The sequence below is a fragment of the Schistocerca cancellata genome, chromosome 6, assembly GCF_023864275.1.
Source record: "Schistocerca cancellata isolate TAMUIC-IGC-003103 chromosome 6, iqSchCanc2.1, whole genome shotgun sequence".
Classification (NCBI taxonomy): Eukaryota; Metazoa; Arthropoda; class Insecta; order Orthoptera; family Acrididae; genus Schistocerca; species Schistocerca cancellata.
Window position 1 is genome coordinate 116855917 of NC_064631.1, and position 22927 is coordinate 116878843.

Sequence of the window (22927 nt, forward strand, 5' to 3'; positions counted from 1 at the left end):
TGATATGGTATTAAAAAAAAAGCCTATCACTCGACAATAGACTTCTCAGTACTTTAGCAAAACAGTACGGGCAGGAAATACGTTATGTACTGCTATAGTTTGTTTTGTCTTAGTCTTCTTTCAAATGATTCTAACGTTGAACGAAGAAGAGCACTCTTATGGGGACACTTTTCCATACATATTCATCCAGAAACTCTGCCAATACCGCTAAAATTTCAATAAAAACAGGTTATTGGTTATTTCAATATTTGTGTTCTAGTACAATTCCTAGTCGCCTCGACAACATTCCTACTTGGTCACAGCACAACTTCCAGTTATGAAGAGAACACAGGACAGTACATGTTCAGGAAAGCTGGCAGGTGTAGTGCATGCACATTCTGGTGGGTGATGGGTAGCAAAACTAAGGTTCCGAACGAAATCCGACTAATCTTTGTCGGCATATGTTCAATAGTTGAACGCCCAATGCGCCCAAGTTATGCATTGCCATACACGAGATGTTCCTGGAAAAATGGCTTGCATATGCCTCTTATAACATTGTTAGCACGGCCTGTCATTTTTCAGTAGTCCATGTATATGTAGGTGTATTGAGTTATTGCATAAATTCGCAGCGTTTTGGTTTTGAATTTCGGTGTTCCGTTTACTATGGGTTTCTTTATCGATTGTCACTTTTTATTTGTGGTTCACTGTTGCTATCTGAGTTTACATATTGTCATGTGGAGATAGTAAGTGCAGATGTGGATTGTAAAAAATTGACTGCTAAGTGGAGAAATCGAAACATTCCCGACTTATTCTTCTATTTGAATTCGATAGAGGGGTGGTGCTAGCGAAGGCAACCAGCAACATTTGCACCGTGTATGAAGACAATGCCACTAGAGATCTCGGTTTAAGGAGGATCGGTTTGACATTGGTGACTCTCCACGTTCAGGAAGACTTTACAAGTTATATGAAAATCGTTTAAACAATTTAATTCACAATGGTCCACGTTAGTGTGCTTGCGAAACCTCACTAACCAGCAGGTGCATTTCTGATTGCTCGTCGTCATTAGCTCGTGGACAACACCAATCATTGCTATCGTATATCGTAACTGATCACAGGAAATGATGTCTTTATGCTAACATAAGTAAATGAAGAGAATAGTTGAGCCAAAACCAAGCAGCAACACCCAGCGTGTATCCACAAAAATGGTGTTATACATCTGGTGGATCAGCGACCCTGTGGCTTGCTACGGATTGCTATACTGAGATGTAACCGTCACTGCCGGCATTTATTGTCAACAACTGAGACATTTTTCAGATGCAGTCAAAGTACAATGAAAAGGAAGACTGGGTGAAGTGATACTACTCCACGATAACGCCCTCCTGCATTCTGCTAGACTGACGAAACTGACTGAACCAGGTAAATAATTCCGAACCAACACTACTCACCAGATCTTGCCCTGTCAGATTTTCATCTTTCTAGGATACGGTCTTGAAGGAACTTCCTTAGCGGATGAAAATGTGCTCCGAACGTAGCTCGAAGAGTTCTTCGCCTAAAAGCCGGTCGCGGTGGACACAAAAGTGCTGCGAACGCCGCCGTGGTCCAGCTGGAGTGTGGAGAGACGGTGGCGAGGGTCATTTGCTAGAGTGACACGAAGAAGAGGCCATGTCTGACGGGCCTCAAGAACTGGTGTACTCGTATGTGGGACTGTTGCCTGACATGATGAAGGGCAGCAGGGATGGAGCTGCTGTTCGTTTAATAGCCTATCGGAGCTGTTGCTGTCCTTACCTGACTACACACACACACAGCATTTCCCAAGGAAGCATAGGAATGAGTTGTTCTGCTCACAAGGAGCGCTGGCTTCGTGGCTTTGTGACTGGAGCGATGCACCGTGATACGTGCGAAAGTGCTTTGGGTGTTGCGACATCTAAAACAGTTTCATTAACAGAAGACTGCGGTGATGTGTAACAGCTTGCTTGTATTCAGTGGATATCGGGCGTGCAGCAGGGTGACTTTTCTATACAGGGCAAGCACAGTTAGATCAGTACACGCCATGCGCAGGACTAAGCTTATTGTGTGGTTTTAAGAGTTAATTGGGTACTGCATACTTGTGAATGAGCCCGTTGTTCAGTCACATTCATTGAGATGTCTTTCATTATTGCCTGACATCTATGAACTCTCATATATGAAATGGATTGTCAAACATGTTACATAAGAATTTATTCAGATATGAGTATGGATAGTTTAGGAAGGTTGTTGGTAGCTGGTGTCCTGGTTGTCAGGTCTTGGTAATAGTAGTAGAGCAAGGTGTAGCTAGCAGCTATATTGCTGACCCTATGCAAGTTCATGTATTTTACTATAAGTAGTTTCTATAAAGTTAACTGAATTTTTTATGCTAAATAAAGGAACTCTTAAACTGAGAGCTATGTCCGTACAACCCTCAGCCCGAACCCCACTCCATGTAAGTCTCACACGACATTGCGTAGCAGAACTGGAATGAGCACTGTGTCGGCAAGGCTGTAGTCTGATAGCATTTATGCAGCACGGGGCCTCTTAAACTAATATATGTCTCTGGAACAAAAATACATATAAGAAAACGACTTTCACTGATACAAATATAAGACCGGGGCTCATGAAAATAAATACTATGAGATGTTCTAAAACGTAAGTAAATATCTTCGGAACAAAAATAGATATTGAAAAATTACTTTTCAGTGATACACGGGCTCATGAAAATAAATACTATTAGGCGCTCTAAAACGTAAGTGAACATTCAAATTCAAATGGCTCTGAGCACTATGGGACTTACCTGCTGAGGTCATCAGACCCATAGAACTTAGAACTACCAAAAATAACTAACCTAAGCACATCACACACATCCATGCCCGAGGCACGATTCGAACCTGCGACCGTATCGGTCGCGCTGTTCCAGACTGCAGCGCCTAGAACCGCTCGAACACACACACCGGCAGTAAATATTAGTTTCAACAAAAATTTATGTCTTTTAGATGGACACACCGTATTATTTCTTATGCAATCAATAACATGAAAAATTACAATATTATGGCGTTGGTTGCCTTACAATACGTCAATTACATGCCGAGAAATTGCAAGGCGAAATTAACGCTTGCAACAAACGAAACGCAACGCTATAGAATATCCCGAGATGCAAGCATGATCCTCCCATACCAGTGTTTGTGGCAGGAAATCCTGTTATCACTTTCGGCCCTCGTGACACCATTGGAGGTAAAATTACGTATGTCAGTCACTTTGCGATTATGGGAAACGTGGGGCTCACGCTTCCATCTCGAGATGTGAAATAACGGCGCTTTTCATTTATTTCAAGCGTCAAATTTGCTTTGCAATTTCTCAGAATGTAATTAACGTATTGCGATGCAACCAACATCAATCTTTTTGTGATATTTCATATTATTGAATGCGTAAGGTAGAATATGGAGTGCCCATAAAAAAAGAAGTTTGTGTTGAAACTAATATTTATTTTATAATATTTCATAGTTTCTTTGTTCATGATTCCCTGACTTACATTCATAGCAGTGATGATGTTCGGTTGGTGGGGCTCGCAACTGCGCGGTCATCAGCGCCCTTACAAAGTCCAGTCTTTTACACAGTCCAGTCTAGCCTCTGTCACGAATGACGATGATGATGAACATGAAAACACTCCGTCCCCAGGCAGAGAAAACCCTCAACGAAGGCGGGAATCGAACCCGGGACCCCGTGATACAGAGGCAGCAACGCCAGCCACTAGAACACGAGCTGTGGATATTCATAGCAGTCAAAGTCGCTTTTGAATACTTAGTTTTGTCCCAGAAAATTTACGCCAAAGCATTCATATGGACAATCCTGTATAATAGCGACCTGTCGGCCTTCACACGAGTAGCACTAAGTGTCTACAGCTGGAATAATTGTCTGCTGTTGCAGCAATTTCGTTTACGGGCTGCTCTTTAGGGTTATGGGTTGGGTTGGGTTGTTTGGAGGAAGAGACCAAACACTGAGGCCATTGGTCTCATTTTATTAGCGAAGGACGGGGAAGGAAGTCGGCCGTGCCCTTTCAAAGGAACCATCCCAGCATTTGCCTGGAGGAATTTAGGGAATTCACGGAAAACCTAAATCAGGATGGCCGGACGCAGGATTGAACCGTCGTCCTCCAGTCCAGTGTGCTAACTACTGCGTCACCCAGCTCGGTTTAGAGTTATGATTAAACATCAGAAAGCAAGGTTAGGTAACTGAATACTAACTCAAAATTATAGAAGTACCAGAAGAAACCCTTAAAAGCTTCATGTTTTAACTATGGCCCAGCAGATACTTAAGGATTAGCTGCAAAAATAAATATAGTATATAATGATATAAGTGACAGAGCGATATGCAACTGACTGTGTGAAGAACACTACACACTGAAGTCAATTCAAGCAACGTTCAGTGTCCTGCAGTGTGCAATGTTAACTGTCATACCAAAGGCGATTTTCATGGCAGACTGGAGCCGTTTGATATGGTGTGGTATGTCTGCGACTATCATTGGTATTTTTGGTAACAAAACAGTATGCCTGATTGTACAGCCAATTAGTATTGTCACTGGAACAAAACATTTTTGAGTTTGGTTATGCTGTATCTTGTTCCGTTGCAGATTCAGAATTTGTTTAAATTTCTTAATAAAACAATAGGTTCACATAATTTTAGTATTAGTTTATGTGATGGCGTTCCTGCCAGCTTTAATTAATCTAAAAGTTATGTAAACAAATTCATTGTTTATTTCCTATGTAAGTTGATGTCAACACGGTAACTTGGACAGAATGAAGCCATTTACTTTGACTTCTTCAGTCCAGGGCGACAATATGGCCCTTTCCTGACACCAAACCAAGTGTCTAAGTTGGCATGGTTATTCAATTAATTTCGATCGTTTGGCACCGAAACAATGATATTATTAAATTTTATTTTACTGTTTTCTGTTTGAAATTCGTTATTTTCCATTTAGAGCTAGTTATTAGTGTGTCGATAAAAGATGTCACGCTGCCGCGACCCTTTAAAATCCTTTAAACTCTGCTAAACCAGGGCGGCTCGGGTTTTCAGTGGCGGCGGTGCTCCACCTCCACCGCGACACAGAGCCACCACGAGGACGTGCTGGGGAAGAGGAAGCGGCAGTGGATTCTTGTTTTGGAGAACGAGCGAGCAACAAGCAGCGGACAGAGACTAGTACAGAAAACGGCCGTTGGATTTGACTGCCGTGATGGGACCGGCAACAAGGAGGATCGCGCTGGCTGGATACAAGCGACGTGGCGAGAACGGGCGCAGTTTACTTTAGAGCTGTCTGGCTGGTCGTTCCCGAAGCAGAACATGGAGACGCCGAGATTTCCTGTGTGAGTGGGTTGTAAGACGTGGCTGTTCTATGCTTGTGGGATGCCTGCAAATGTCATATGTAAGTGTGGGCTGCTGTGTGTACTGTGTGTAATTCATCCGATACTTGTCCCTGATATTCAGACATATACTGTTGGAGGTTAAATTAAATTATATTCAGTTTTCGCTTCATGGACCAAAAAAATGAGATGATTCTCATGTGTGTGGAACATAGCAGGACGTATAACACTTAAAAACATAGGACATTTGAATATAATACTCGCTCCCCGATCAATTATGAGAAGATTATCAAGATACATTACAATAAAGCGAAACTGCTAATATTTACAGAATTAAAACACGATTAAAATGAATAACAGTTACGCACTTTTAATAAATTTACCATTCAAAAAGTGCTTAATCTTGACTGTTGTGACCAAGAGCAGTCAAAACTGAAATCTAACAGACGTTTTTACTTAAGCTGGTCTAACAGCCCCTGATAAGATATTCAGTAGAGGAGTAGAAGTTGTCTACTAATAAATCTTTCAATTTCTGTTTAAATTGTGCTTTATCAAATACCGTATTTTATTGAAAATGTGTGTTCCTGAACAGCTGACCCATTTTTAGACCAAGGTAAATGATGCTAGGTTTTTGTAAAGATGGGTCTTATGTCTAGTATTGGTATGATGTATTGAGCTATTGCTTGGAAATTAAGAACAATTATTTGCAACAAATTTCATTAAGGAATAAATCTACCGAGAAGCAGTGGTTAATACACAGTTACTTGAACAGGTGAATGTTATCAGATGCTTGTTTCGTTGATCACTTTTCAGTTCCACGTCACTTGAGCTTCATTTATGTTTTCGTAACGAACCGTTCCTTATTTAGTAGGTATTTTCTTTTAACATTTCAAGTAGAATTTGCCCCTATGTATAATGGCTTCAGTACCTAATAAAAGTTACTGACAATTCGTGAACATGTTAATAAGCTATTACATGAAATGACTTAATTCTTAGGAGTGCACATAATTTTAAATGATTTTAATAACGAAGCAGCAGCGATGTTACATGTACGATATTTTCCAATGTAAGTGGTTTTTAACCAATTTCGTCTGCATCTTGCTTTTGTATTCTATCTTTACATTGACCTGTTACAGAGCTGACTCGTCATTTCCTGCTGTACTGTTTCTCCTTCTGGAAGATAAACCGCCTGAAAATAAGTTTACAATTGTACTGTATAGAAAATAATCAAATAATTGCTGAGAGTGTGTTTAGATTAACATAATTATAGCAAGAGGCAGAAACTACTCAACAGTTCAGCCCAGACTTACCACTCCCACTATCCTTATAATAACACAATATATGTTAGTCTGTCCAGAACATGGAACTCTCGTTTAATTTTATTACATGCCGCTGTAAGTAACAACTTTTCAAAGGTGCCTGATGCGATCAGCTTCATCCCTCTTGAGATTACTCGTGAGATTTCCAAACAACCAAAGAGCAAGCATGCATCAAGTTGTCAGTATTACTTTGCTTCGAAACATTTCAGACACAGTAGATGTCGTCCGCATAAAATTTCAGGAGAACTTTAACTGTGCAAGGAAAAAATTGGGCTAATTTCTTAAAGTGTGGTGGCAATGCCACAGTGAAAAAAATTTTTTTCCCATAGCCTGAGATCTACGTTCGCTCCTTACCTAAAGCGCTTTTCGTTAGAAACTATAGCCGAAATCCGCATTCAGGAATTTTTTGTTTCAAAATAGACAGTTTTTCGACGAGTATTTTGTCGTGACGTATGTATACACATCGTAAGTCAACTGTGACAATACCCAATTGTCGGAGAGGGGGAGCGAATGGAAAATACGTAGAAGGTAACGAAAACTGACAAGGAAGTGTGATACGGCTTACGCAGGTTGCTGACGTCTTGATGGACATGACAAGGCCTGTCAAGGCTGTCCATGACCTGTCAACACTTTCCTGTCCATAGCACACTTCCTTGAAAGTTGTCCTTGAGTCGTCATGGCATCTTTCCTTCACACCTAATTTCACTGACATTTTGCATACGCACCATACAGCCAGCACTATATATCATTATAAGTACACCTGAAGGTCACAATAAATTTAAGTTGTTACATGCAGAGTACATTCACCCAACAAGAGTTTTGAGTAATAGCACACAGCACTAGCATGGGACCCACTTATGCTGGTCTGAAAATACCTTGTTTCTTCGCTGTTCTGTCAACGCATCAAGTAACGAATAGGGGAAGATGCTTCGGTCACGTAGCTGGTATCCAAAACTGAAATGCTACTCGCCCGTCTGTTGAATGTACAGAATTTTAATTACAGATACAAATTCTAAACGCGGCTATATGTGGATGGGGACACTTATATTCTAAGTCCTACTGGGAGTGCTCGTTTCTAAGCAAGATACAGAATAGCCTGAAGTGCACATTAAAAGCAAACTACTCGATCCAGATTTTTAGCCACTGGGTGGAGTTAAAAAGATCTCATATATTGTTATTTTAGCTGAACTTGTTTGTAAATCTCAGTAATATTCTTCTCTAAGTTCATCAGTATGAACACTAAAAAATTAGGAGCACATTATTTTTTACTCGTATCATGTGCTACATTTATTGATACAGAATTGGCTCTGAGCACTATGGGACTTAACATCTATGGTCATCAGTCCCCTAGAACTTAGAACTACTTAAACCTAACTAACCTAAGGACAGCACACAACACCCAGCCATCACGAGGCAGAGAAAATCCCTGACCCCGCCGGGAATCGAACCCGGGAGGTACAGAATTAAACCTAGCGTGTTTCCTCAAAATTTAAGGAGAGTCAATTTTAAGAAAATTCAAATATTTAAAAAAACCGCTCACATAGTGTTAGTGGAATTTAAAATTGACTTCTGCGAAGTTTTTCTATACTGCGTAATGTGTCAATTGTGCATCTTCAGCGGAAACTCATTAACTACTGGATACATATAAACTGTTTAAGCCTGAGAACTGTCTATAACAATTTTATCAATCAGAGTTCTGTTATCTTGCTGCACAAAAACTGGAAAACTTACTCTGATGTCAAGTGGAAACAATCAAATAACGTTGCAGTTCATTTTTCCTTGCAGTATGACAATGCTGTTACCACCGTTAATGTTCTTAAGCTTGAGGTGTCCACATGAAAATCTACATAAATGTTCGTCAAATGAGATACATAAATTTTTAAAATGTTTTCGTGTAGCAGGCGTTTTCTATTAGACAGTTCCATCATGAGAAACTGGGAGAAGCCTAAATACACCTCAATAATGGGTTAGCTGCTTACCTACAGGTCTGATAGCATTTTTATATGGTTCGAACCGAGAAAACGTTATTTCTGAGCATATTTTAAATGTGGTTAATGCGTTTGATAACTAAGTGTCCGAGAGTACGAATATTTGTATGTTTGATAGAGATCAGTAATCGGCTTATACGTCAAGAGTAAAGAAATATCATTCAGGTGGACCCATTCAAGAATTCGGTGGCAGATAACACCTCATCCTCTATTTGTTTCATGAGATAATTACCCTTCGCTGTTATTAATTGTGTTATGATTCCTTGCAAACAGAAACTCTGTAATTTTTCCCATTTGTTTATGAGTTATGTAAAGCACTAGATTCACAATACATGACATTCATATGTCTCAATATGCAACTACATAATAATACTGTTTCATACACCTGTAGCATGTGTAAAAGTCCAGTTACATCACTTCATTGGTGCTCTTGAATTGTGCTTTATAACATTTTTCTGATCGAAATGGATGATGAAAGTGACCCTTTTGTTGACTGAAATATTTGCTATTGAAGAAATCCAAAGCTTACAGAGAATTTCAGCAGCAATTGTAAGAGTAAATAACACCTAAATACCTGGAAGTAAATTGTCGTTAGAAAGCATATTCAGACGATCTGCATTCTCATATAACGCAAGAAAACTGTACTTGGAAGAAAATACTTTAAATCTAAAATTTTATCTTTATTGTTCACTCTGACGTCATTGCTTATCTCTATAGGAACTTTTTTCTTCCTGAGATGAAAAGAAATAATACTCTTTCTTAACGAACGGAAATGAAATAAAAATATTAAAATATATAGAGAAAATACTATATCTGTCAAAAGATACTTGTAAATGTGCGATAGCTTACAATGTGAAGTGTAACCACCCATTTTGTATATGTCATTTAATATAAATGTAGGAATCCACCACACAAGATGAGTGCATTGAGGGGCATTTGAGAAACTTGGGAAGGGCGCAGGTAGAAAATGGAGATCGTTTTAGTGTGCGGAATTATTGTGAGTGGCTGAACTGGCATTAGACTGCAGAATGTCTATTTATTAACTGACAAATTCTGAAGAGACACTGAAAAACCGAAGAAAGCTATAAAAGGAAAGAAGTTTTTGTAAATATGTTAAAAATAGCATCAACTTCGAATCAATTGCATCTGCGTAGTCTTACTTGAAGCTAACTGGAGGGATAGATATCACATGACAGAGATAAGTCCTAATTTTAATGTATCTATTGGTGAATTTCTGTCAATCCTTAATACCTGTTTACCCAAGGAAACAATTCATTATGGCATCGATTAGAAATAAAAAAAACCTTGCACTACAAAATGAATTTAAAGAAAAGTCGTAATGAAAGAAAAGGAAATTATATACAATGGTTAAGACAAAAAACAGTCGCAAAACTAATTTCATATTATTGAATTTAATGTTATCTTAATGAAATCGATTGAAAATTAAACACACACACACACACACACACAGCCCCCCCCCCCACATATATATATAAAATACTTCAAATTAATAATTCACATAACAAAACTAAATTTATTTTCATGATAGTTAAAAGGGAAACTGGCAGATTAGTTAAAGAATCTGAAGATTTTTAGAAAATAGCCAAATAACATATATCAGCAATCAGGCAGTCCATTTATAAGATATTTTTACTGATGTAAGTAGCTCAGAACGTTGGTATGGACAATTAATAACCGGCTTTCATATTTTCAAGAAGCAGAAATAGTTGTCATTATGTCATCGTATTCTTAGGAAGAAAGAGTTTTTGGCATCGGAGTGCTTAATACGGATGGTACATCGACAGCAAGTTCTTTTATTGGTCATAGTGACAAGAGCGTTACCTCCAACCCTTCGGAAACGACACTCACTGGTCAACCCCATTTTGCATTGCACTCCTTCTCCATGTGCATCTTTCCAAGCGTTCTTCCGACCTTCACTTAATGTTTATGGATGTCAATATGCACTCGTATCGAACAGCGCTGGTGGAAGCTGCTCTTGGGGCAAGAGGATATTCGGCGAATGTAGTGATCTGCCGGTTCATCCATGCTTAAATCCCGTCAACCACATGAGGGTTACAGTGGGGAGACATGCTGCAACACATTCACATCCAGCAGTTGTTAACCGCGCTGAAGGAGGAAAGGAACGCCCTACCGCAAGAATTCCTCGTCAGCCTTGTGGCCAGCAATGGAGGACGTTGTGGAGCTTGCACTGCCGTTTGCGGTGATCACACACCCTATTACGAAACACGTTCTGTCTTTCATAATGTGAGGGAATGTCTTTGAATGAAAGTGTCATATCTATGCGTTTCATGGTATAATTTTTTCATTTACCTTCTGTACTATACTGTAGCAGTTCTTTCTAGGTACGGTCCAATTTCATGCAGCTAAGTTACTTGGTAGTGCTGAAGCTACTTTCGTTCTTAAATTTTGCACGCCATTCTATTTATTTGTTGCGCTAATTGAAAATTTTGTGCTTCATTTTCAAATGAATACATGTCACATAATATCCAATACAATGTATTAACAACCAATTTAACGATAATGACCTTTGAGTTTTCTGTCACAGATAACGTACACTGCTGCACACTTTTATTCACTGAACACGGAAGTTGTTTCGTCCTCAAGGAGACAGTGAAACGCAAACGTCTTTCGAAAACTCTTCGTCGCAGGTTCTACGTCCATCTTCCAATCTTCTCTCTCTGTCCTAGCTGGGTCGAAGTGGTGTGAAACAAATACGTGTCATTTCACATTTCTAACGATCAATGTTTTCTCTTTCGTTACCTGCGCATTCGACGCTTTTCCAGCGGTCAGTGGGTGTGGTTGAAGAGTGTGCAACTAATTACCGGAGAAACAGACTGTTGCCAGTTATTGTACTACGTAGGTCACTTGCAGATCGATCTTAAAGTCAACAACAATGAACTGTCAGCAAAGCAAAAGAGCATTAAGAAAGTAATGTTACAGACCTTAAGGGGGCTATAATGCAAGAGTAATGGTTAATGTAACATTATGTCTTGTCTTTCAGTCACAAAAGATTCCTCTGATGGGATTGTGTGTTTGAAGAGTATGACGAAAGGCATCTACTGCTACTGGAAAACATGGCCTGTGGCATCACACAGCAAACTCCTCGTCACCGAGTAAATAAATTTGATAATTACTGGAAACCTGCTTCCCAATTCTCGATCAGCGTGGAGGAGCGTAAGTGGAGTGCTCGTTATCAAACTAAACTTTGATAAAAATGGCTAGTGAATACAACGCTCGTTCATTTCAATGAAATCCTAATATAAGTGATAGTTGACTTGGGCCACTGTGCTCAACGGTAATGCCGTCACAACATGCTTAGGCCTTCACCAGGTTATACATAGCTGTGTCAAACTTAAGGACGAGATAGATAAAGTAACATGACATATGAACCAACCTGCGGAAATGAATGAAAGTGCGGGGTCATGTTTCCAAAGCTCTCGCAGCCTTGCACAGAATGTTAGACGTAACGTGAGGTGAGCGTGCCCATAGACGGAAATGGGGCAAAACTAGGCAATCGAAGGAACGGGAAAAAGACACTATGTATCAAGAAGCGTGCGGTTACGGTGCACTGGGGTGGTGTCCTTCATTACAGAATTTGGAATTTTTCACAATACGAAGAATGAACGGAAACTGGAAGATGGACGAATTGTGACGAGTGTAGCTCAAGAGTTTGGTATTACTCACAACATTGTTTAACGTGCAAGAGAAGCGTTCAGAGCCCTCGGCACTGCTTCCCCAAGGAGATAAGATGGCCGACATGGTCAAATGCAGCAGCAGATGACGACTACACTGTGAAACAGGCAACGATGGACACGCGCCGACAACGGGTGCAATTGCGTCCACATTTGACAAATCTGTGTGTCACTGAATTTCACCCTCCACAGTGGCACTGCGGCTGCATCGGAGTGTCCGTTAAAACGACGATCAGTACGCTGTATTTTGTTCACACCCACACACTATTGTGCCTAAGATCTCGAGAGGTGGCAACACATAATGAACCAGTAATACGGACAGCAACGACAACATTAAAAGCATACTTGCACTGGTAAAAAGGGCAATCCTAGCTAAGAGAAGTCTACTAATATCAAACATAGGCCTTAATTTGAGAAAGAAATTTCACAGCATTGTACGGTAGTGAAACGTGGACTGTGGGAAAACCGAAACAGAAGCATTTGAGTTCTGGTTCTACAGACGAATGTTGAAAATTAAGGGGACTGATAAGGAATAATAATATTCTGCGTAGAATCGGAGGGGAAAGGTGTATGTGGAAATCACTGACAAAGAGAAGGGACAGGATGATAGGACATCCGTTAAGACGTCAGGGAATGACTTCCATGGTACTAGCGGGAGATATAGAGGTCAAAAACTATAGAGGAAGTCAAAGATTGGAATACATACGCCAGATAATGGAGGACGTAGGTTTCACGTGCTACTCTGAGATGAAGAGATTGGGACAGGAAAGGAATTCGTGGCTGGCTGCCGCTCAGAAGTCTCATGACAAAAAAAGCGCCAGAAACAGCATCGTTTTGGTGGTCCAAGTGTTTTGATATTAATGGCGTTGGGAGGCATAATGATATATGGGCGCACTGACTTCCAAATCTGTATTCACCGAATTCCCTATCGTTCAAAGAGTTTATACAGCTGCGATGCTCGAAGCTGTGGCGCATTGTTCGCGCTTTGTTATCCACAAAACTGAATTAGGGGACGAATGCATCCCTGAAAAACGAAAACAGTATCAGAATTACGTTGATCAGTTAGTGTACCGTGTTAATAGTTCGCAATCGATCTTGATGGTGCGTACCTTTGTGATAACTGTGGCGCCTCATTTTTCATTCAATGTTTATGGTGGAGGTTAATGGTTTGTACTTAATATTTCTTCAATGTCGGGGATGTCTACTTTGTGAAGCGTAATACGTACATCCCATAGAAGATTGATCTCTGCACCTCCCGGACACCATTTGCCGAAGCTGTTCTGAAGCATGTGGTGCTCATTTGCAGCTAATATTTTTCCTATATAACTGTTAACAAAACATTTTCAAATGAGACTTACTAAAGATTGAATCTGCATCATCGGACTCGAGAGGTTCCTTGTCAGTTGGAGTTGGAACGCCAATCTTTGGTACGAAAGCGATGGATCTTTCCACCCTGGATGGGCTGCGTCTCAGTGCTGATGTCCGAACAGAACTGGCAGCACGGCGCCTTTGGCTCAGGGCTGAGAGATACACGGGCTCATCTGACAAAAGCATGAAAAACGCTTTCCCCGTGAGATTCATTGACTGCCCCTTTCTGACAAAGAGGATCCAGAGACCATAATGGGAGACCACTTGCCAGTAAGGAAAACGCAAAGATAACCTCCTAGAAAATGTTCCCAGTACACTATAAATAAAGTTGTCCATGAGATTGTGTTAAAAATGAACGAATATTGTGCAGGGACATGCGACTTTAATGTCACTCTATGGTATGGTAAAGCGTTAAAGGGATGTTCCTTCAGAACAACGAATCCGTCAAATCAGTCGCACATACAGCACAATGAATATGGTACACAACACATAATCAGACAATAATCTACTTGGAGAATGAATTTCAGTCTCGCTAAAGACACACAAGGTAACGAAACATTTTCTTCGACTTTAGAGTCTCTGGGAGTAATTTGTTTGTTATGTTGTTATTGAAGACTTAGTTTCTTGGGATCCAGTTATGTGGAATACTACAAACTTTACACTGTACGTGATAGTCATCAGTTTTCACGTAAACTTTTTGGAGAACAGCGTTATGTAGAACAAATGATGGTACATTATAAGCTGAACGTTGAACTGAATGAAAATATAATACAAAGTCATATTATGTAAAATGAAGAGAAGAAAGTGGAAAGGGGTGAAGTATGACAAAAAAGTAGTAATACAGAGTGAAACTTATAACTCATTTTAGGTACCAAATTAAGAGATATTAAAGTTAAGGTTTTACATGAATACTATTAGACGTGTAATCTGGCCCGCTGTTATTTCAAGATAATAAGATTAAGTTCATATCTGAAGTGAAGTAGAACGTAACATATCATGTGCTGAAGCTGGTTTTTACATAATGTCCAGCATAACAACATGATAAAAACGCTGTAGAATGATATATTTTGGCAATGAAAGTGTGAGTCTAAGGACTGAGGTAGCACTAAGATCCTTGATCCATATTTAGCAGTGTTACAAATTGGCGCCATTTATAAAAATGGATAATTTCGAAACGGAAGCAAGGGGCCTTTTTATGTTTATGTAGTAATTTACTACACTGTATAACTTTCACATAAATGGTTTTGGCAATATGTCGTGAGGTGTAACAGTTCCAGTTATACATTTGAACATTATGAAATCGTATAACTAGCGTCATTTAATACACTCTAAGAGACAGAGGGAGAGAGAGAGAGAGTGAGAGAGAGAGAGAGAGAAAGAGAGGGAGAGAGAGAGAGAGAGAGAGAGAGAGAGAGAGAAAGTGAGAGAGAGAGAGAGAGAGAGAGAGAGAGAGAGAGAGAGAGAGAGAGAGAGAGAGGGAGGGAGGGAGGGAGGGAGGGAGAAAAACGACGCACCACGTAGGCATTGTCCGAATGGGACGGAAATAGGTAGCTGTGATGTACGTGCGTGTACACACAAATGATTACAAAGTCAGGAAAAAGTAAAGTGTTTTATTAGAGAAAGAAAGCTTCATAAACTAAGCACATCGATAACGCGTTGGACCATCTCTGGACTTATGCAAGCAGTAATTCCACTTTGTGCTTATTTTAAGAGTTGCTGGACGTTCTCCTGAATAATATCGTATCAAATTCAGTCCAACTGGCGCTTTAGATCGCCGTTCTTTGGTCTTACGGTTTCTCTTACGACATGAGGTATAAACGTACACGTCTGCAGTCCAGGTACAAACTGTAAGAAGCACAGAGATGGAACAACCGTCCAACAATTCGCAGTCAGGTGGTGGAAGTGTATGGCAGCAGTGTTCCATAATGTGTGACGGTGGTGGACGTTAACAGTGTGGTCCCAGAATTCTTAATGAGGATGAATGAAGTGGCAAATGATCTCTTTTTGCAGAATACGGAATTGCTAGGAAGTCGATCGCCAGCTGCTCGAATACTGGCATATCACAATCGAAGTTGTAGTGCAAAAAATGCAAAATAGTTCATGGGTGTGTTTTTCAGTATCTTGTACGACATTCTGAACATGACAAATGTCTCCATCAGCTGCAGTGACAAAAATTCAAAACACCAGAGGAACCGATGCAGCAGCGGAAATATTCCAACCGCGTCAGGTAAACCCAACTTGTCTTATTTAACCACATGATCACCATGGACGAGTGCTCTTTTGTATCTCTTGCACCCAAAGGAGAAAAGAAAGCAGTGGGACTTTGATTCCCAACGGAGCGAAAGGGGAAAACCTACCCACCATCAAACAAAGTGATGGTGAGTCTTTGTTGGGAGTCGGTGGTGTGGTACTTCGGAAGATCGTCTAAAGGACATACTGCCGGAGTCTGCTAGAGACTAGGTTAACGGGAGCCTGTCAAGATGGAGTACTTTGAAAGCTATCCAAGGCAGTATTTTCGCTCCACGAGCGCTCAGTCCGCCCGCGGTACACACGCGCTGCATCTCTGAGTCATTATATTTTTCCTCACCTTCCTCATTTCCCTGCTATAGCTTCCAGTGGATTCTCCCTCTTTCATCGGATGAAGCAACCATTGTCTGATAGGCGCTTCCAGAATGACGAAGAGGTGTTGTTCCAGATGGAATGTTTCTTTATCAACCAGAGGCAAATCTGCTACAATGAAGATTTATGTCAAGTCATTCATTGTTGGAAAAATATGCAGTGAAGGGTGAATATGTAGAGGCCTAACACCGAGACGGTCCTTCAAGGTCGCAGCTTGGTATTTTCTAAGCTGATAATTAAAACTTTATTACGGCCCGTCGTGTACAAGGCCCCAACTTACAACCACTTGCACACACGTTCACTCAGTCAGGAAACACAACGTTAAGGACTACTCTGCCTTCCTTCCTTCTACCATCGACCTCGACAGTGAGGAGGCAATTAATTTAATATAATTCTTTTTATTTTTCTTGGGATATTAGTTACATAGAACTGACGTATGTAACGTAAAGTAAGTTGCAGGCACAAATTAAATTCTGCGTTATTATAGTCATCATGGATTTTTAACTTTGTATAAAAACCCCATGCTCTATAGTAGTGAGCTAGTGACACATTGTGTTCAAGAATACACGTACTGACGCTGCTAACGCCACGCCTTTTGCGCAACTTATTTGCGATAGCGCTGTTTTCCGCAATCATGTCAAAGTTAATAAGCATTCAAATGTTATGAAGGATAATATCGCATTTGAAATATTCGAATAATAATGATAATGTCTAAGCCTTATCAGTCGGTATCTTTGCTTCTGCATTGCTGAATCAGGATGCGTGACGCACAAAACGGGTATTTAAGTTCGCCGAAAACGGCGGAGGGTCATCCAGACGGACTACAGAGAACGATCATGATGAGGGGTAAGTTCTCGGAGCAGGCCTCCTGAAAGCCGTTACACTAATAAGTTGTAGTTAACCATCACACAACTGAACATTTCGTTCTACTAAATTTTGTAACATACTAAGAGTTTACTGGTTCAGGGCTCCAACGTTTCTTGGAAATTGTTTGAGTAAGAAAATGTGTCTCAGAATTCCACCAAAGCTACCGTCTGCCAAAAATTTCATACTTAAAATTTTGAGAAATGCCCTGTTATAATAACTCAAGAGTAACAAAACTCCGTAAAAATACTGTCCTCCTAATGTATTCATTATTAAAGGTAAGAAGAGTTTGTTATAACGATATTAGTGATTAATAGGCCTAGGAATGGAGTAATGTGATGGGAGAGTTAGGACAACACACTTCTTGAACATAAGGTTAATCTATGATCATCATATCGATGTTTAAGGAAGCACTGTTTTTTATACGATCCAGAACTCCGCACTCTGTTTTACGTTGAGATTCTGGCAATCAAATATTGTGTTGGTAATACCTGGTATAGAGCCAGTGAAGGGAACACGCAGTACATAACAGTTCACTCTGAATTTTTTGTCTTCTTCACTATATAAATAAGTAGTTAGACAACCGATTTCTTTTTTTGAATAACCATGTCAAGTGCAAAGTCCCTAATGCAATCGGTACCCTAAACTGCAGTGTGAGAAATACAGGTAACCAGAGGGGTTGCATTGCAAACAACGAATTGCCAAGATGGCAAAAATATGCGCAATGTACTACAAGCAACCAGCGCAAGAGTAGCTACAATGTTAGCGTTTTTCGGAAGCCCTTTTTGCTTTATATATACATGTAATGACTCACCAAAGACATCAGCTTTCACCGACCGTTGAAGTACTGTTTATGCGCAACTTATTGCTTTAAATCACACTGACTTTGAACTGAGGACAGCCTTTATTTGAGAACTGAATGACTGACGATGAGACATTTGCAGAAGGAGGACAGTCCCTTCCCGGAGCTATGTCGCCCGTATTCTATAGTTAAGACTAAATTCCATTCTGTGTGCTATACACCATATCATTAACACTGGTTACAAGTTTAAAACTATTTTCTGCAATTCATTAATCAAAATTTTCTCATTTATACGACATACGTAACACCTACGTCGTTCTCAGAATACTGAGACTACTCATTATAATTTTCGTAATATATATTTTTGACAGTTTTCCGTATAAATATTGAGACTTTACACTTATTTCCTTCATAGGTGTTTTCCTGATTGCAAGCCTTGTGCTGGCTTCAGTGGTGGTTGTTAGCCATGCAGCGACCTTCAAACGGCAGAATATGGTAAGAATTTCCCTGGACAGAAAATTAGTTATCGACCTTTTCTCATTGCTATCAACGTTTTAAATATTTCGCAACGTAAGATGTTATTCTCTAAGTTCGTCTTGGTTGCACGGAAATTAGTAGGTTCCTCTGTTGTTGTTTGATCTATCTCGCTTGAAAATAGGGGTCTTTTGTCACAAAGGAAACCCGCTTGCACAAAAAAACGTAATTCGTATGCTTTTTTTATTTTAACATACACAGTATGTTATGCGAGAACGAACCAATAGATGTTGTAAGAAAACTGTTTCGTCTTTCACAAGGAAACCTCAATGCTTCAACCAAACTCACGAATAGACACAGTATGATGCCACATGAAATTAGATTTTCTTCTAGCGAAGGCGAAGTTAAGTTGGCATTTTTCACACTGTCAGCAACAAGTGGAATTGGGAAAGTTTTTTGTTATTTTGCATTAAGTGGATGTTTCTATTTATGAATACATCAAACATTGTTTTATTAAATTATTCAACGGAAAAAATTTTACTACTATGAAGGTTGTGGATCCTCTTTATGAATTCACTAAAACTGACGCACCGACCGTCTGATTTCAGTTTACAATACGTTTACATACTACAACGAGTACTTGGAAATTCAACGAAGGTACTGTTGGACGATAAATCGGTCATATATGTTGTCAGTAGAGAAACAGTTACAGCAGAAAGGGTTCATCAGCAGTGCTTAGTGACTTCGAACGTGACCACTCGTTGGACGCCACATGAAATGACAAATTCACCAGGGACATTTCAACATTCATGTCGACTGCTGGTGAACATGAAGGTTAGACGGGAAGGAACAAACGTAGCTGAAACAAGACCATGCAGACCTCCTGTACCTTCGGGCGTTGCGCAGGGTGTTTGTAAAAAATCGCACGAAATCAGCGTAAGGAGTCACCCGTGAGTTCCGAAGTGCTAACACCAGTCAAGTTAGCACAATGACTGCGCATATGGTGCAAAAAATAATGGGATAAAATGGTCGATCGCAGTTTCTCGTAAGTCACTGTTCTACGGTTTGTACAATGGGTTCCTCGAGATGGTGTAAATAGCGACAGTGGATTACAGGAACGAGTAATTTGGAGTGATGAATGAGGCTAGAGCCTCTGCTGGTATAGGGTCGAATTTAGTGGTGAGGTTAGCGTTCACCCGTAATCTAAGGGTAGTGTCCTTGACTAGTAATCAAAACATCCTGCATTCCGGGTTCGAACTCTGCTCAGATTTTGAATAAAAATCGTAAGTAATGAAGACCGAGGTCTTCTGGCATAAGTAGGCGACCTAGATCTGCCAACGGGCTGGTCAAAGAGGCGTAAGAGTGTCCCTAAGTGGGGAAGAATCAGCAATGATCGATGGCATTGAGATGCAGAGGGTAGTGCAAATAGTTGCAATAAGACAGATAATGTGTATCCACAGACCTTGGGACCTGTTACTTAAAAAAAGCGTATGATGTTCTCTTCATTGGGAAAGATTCCGGACTAGTCCCGCATTCGAATCTCAGGTGGAGAGAGCCATGGCGGAGTAGCCCATGAGTAAAAGTTGGAATTACGAGTGACGGGTTAACTTTCCACAAATCGCACCATAGAATGCTGGAAGTTTTAACGTAGTAGGAAAGCTAGAATATTTGAAAAGAGAAATGCGGAAGCTCAATGTACGTGTAGTGCGGGTCAGTGAAGTGAAATGGAAAGAAGATGAGGATTTCTGGTCAGACGAATATAAATAATATCAACAGCAGCAGAAACTGGTAAAGAGGCGGTAGCATTCGTTACGAATGGGAGGGTAGGGTAAACAATGAGCTGCTGTGAACAGTTCACTGTTGGGGCTGTTAACATCAGATTCAACACCAAACCAACCCCGTGAACGATACTTCATATGTACATGCTTACGTCGCAAGTAGAAGATGAAGAAATAGAGAAAGTGTGTGTGGGTACTAGACGGGAAATTCAGTATGTAGAGGGAGATGAGACCCTAATAGTCTTATTGGATTGGAACGCGACTACAGGCGAAGGAATAGAAGCAATGGCTACAGGAGAATAAGGGGTTTTATGGTAGGAAAAATATAGAAGAAAGAGTAACTGAGGTTTGGAATAATTTTCAGATAGTAATAGAGAATATTCTACTCAAGAATCAGAAAAGGAAGAGGCATACTTGGAAGGACAAGAGAAGATTTCACACAGTACACGGTCAGTTGGAGATTGCGAAATCAGATATTGCACTATAACGCGTACCCAGATTCAGCCTTAGACTTCGATCACAATTTAGTAATGATGAAAGGGTAGAGTGAGGTGAGCTTTAAAACAATTGTCCGAGTCAGTGCGAAAGGAATGGGATACTGAGGTTCTGAGGAATGACGAGTCACGTTTGAAGTTCGCTAAGGACGTGGATAACGCGATAAGGGACACCAGAGTAAGTAGTTCAGTTGAAGACGATTGGAGATCTCTAAAAAGGGCGATCACAAATGTTGACTGACAAACATAGGTACAAGGAAGAAACTTCAAAGTAACCTTGGGTAACAGAGGAAGCACATCAATTAACCGACGAAAGAGGTAGTTTAAATTGTTCAGATGGCTCTGAGCACTATGGGACTTAACTTCTGAGGTCATCAGTCCCCTAGAACGTACAACTACTTAAACCTAACTAACCTAAGGACATCACACACATTCATGCCCGAGGCAGTATTCGAACCTGCGACCGTAGCGGTCTCGCGGTTCCAGACTGTAGCGCCTAGAACCGCTTGGCCGAAGTAGTTTACTTTTTTCATATTCCCTGTGCATTGGTATAGGTAGAGGTAACACAAGAGAAACAGAATAAAGTAATACTTGGTTTCTTTTACCGACGCCCCTACTCAGTTGATACAGTTGCTGAACTGTTCAGAGAAAACCTGAATCATGTTTACCTGAGTCATGTTTCAAATCGGTATCCAAGATATGTACATGTAGTGGTTACGTGGCGAAAATACCTGTTTAAAGTCAGCGGTAAGCATAAAACGTTGCCCAAAATCGTACTGAATGCTTTCTCAGAAAATTAATTTAAGCAATTAGTTCAGGAGGCCACTCGAAGTGTAAATGATTGCGAAAATTACTTAACTTCTTACATACAAATAATCCTTAGCAAATGGGGAGCATTACGCCGGATACAGGGATTATTGTGGGGAGACTGAAAACAGACAGATCCAATCCTACCGAAAATAAACGCACAGTAAATGTGTTTAAAAATTAACTTGACGCTTTCATAAGAATTAGTCTCCACTCATTCCGACTATCTAATTGTAGATTAACTATTGTTTGCATTCACAGAAGTAGCATCGTCGGCTGCTGAGAAAAACGTACCAAAAATGTCAATAAGGGATTGTTCGTGATCCCTCATGCTACAGAAAACAGGTCCGAGCACTGCTGCAGAAGCAACGAATAAAAGCTACCAATTGTAAAAGAACTCAAAATGCCCAAGGCCGGCGAATTTTAGCCCGAACATAAGTGCGAGAAGCTTTCAGCAGTTTCCACTACGAAACTGTGTCTCTAAATCTGGCAGAAACCCAACGAGAAAGTGGTCCTACCTAAAGTACAAAAGCGACAAGACGCTGTCGATACCTTCACTGAGCGTCGACTATGGTGATGTAGCTGGCGACAGTGCCAGTAAAGCACAGTTACTAAACATGGTTTTCCGAAATTAATCCACCAAGAAGACTAAGTAAATGTTTCAGAATTCGAATGAAAAACAACTGCCAACTTGAGTTACTTATACGTAGAAATCTTGGCTGCAGTAAGCAGCTCGTCACTTAATAAATACAAGACCACCGGACCAGATTGTGTACTAATCAACTGTCCTTTCAGAATGTACCTATATAAAAGCTCCGTACTTAGCAAACGTTTACAGCCTCTCTCTCATCGAGAGATTCGTATCTAAAGAGTGGAAATATGCACAAGTCACACCAATATCCAAGAAAGGAAGTGCGAGTAATTTGCTGAATTAGTAAGATATTGTAAGATATACTGTGTTCAAATATTATGAAATACCACGAAGAAAATTGTTTATTGACAAAAATGCAACACGGATTCAGAAAATAATGTTCTTGTGAAATAGAACTAGTTCTTTATTCGCATGAAGCAGTGAAATAAAAATGAAACGATCGTACGCCATGATGGCCGGGAGTCTCCCCCTAGGGAAATGCGGCCGGCAGTTGCAAGTCAGTCTGCGACAAGATGGGTGGCTTGCGTGTCGAATATGATGAAATGATGATGTAGACAGCTCAGCTGCCAGTCCCCGAGTGGAGGAAACCTCCGAGTCGGCTGGGATAGAACGCGCGCCCGCTGTATGACACAGTAACCAAGGAGGCGGACAAGAAGTAAAGAGTGCTATCTACAAGAATCGTCAAATTGTTTCTATATTTTTGA

General features: G+C 40.3%; 2 protein-coding genes and 1 long non-coding RNA gene across 9 annotated transcripts in view; 2 read left to right on the forward strand and 1 right to left on the reverse strand.

Annotated features, from left to right (window-relative positions):
- LOC126190903 (uncharacterized) overlaps positions 1-22927 on the reverse strand; it is a 554406-nt gene that overhangs the window by 153719 nt on the left and 377760 nt on the right. The gene's annotated exons all lie outside the window — the stretch shown is intronic.
- Positions 1-22927, forward strand: part of LOC126190901 (probable chitinase 10) — a 362914-nt gene that overhangs the window by 42676 nt on the left and 297311 nt on the right. The gene's annotated exons all lie outside the window — the stretch shown is intronic.
- The window catches only part of LOC126190898 (uncharacterized), a 125522-nt gene continuing 119764 nt past the window's right edge, over positions 17170-22927 (forward strand). Inside the window, exons 1-2 of the mRNA XM_049931517.1 lie at positions 17170-17198; positions 18434-18513. Coding sequence (XP_049787474.1) covers positions 17189-17198; positions 18434-18513 — 90 coding nt within the window. The 5' untranslated portion in view covers positions 17170-17188. The remainder of the gene's footprint in view (positions 17199-18433; positions 18514-22927) is intronic.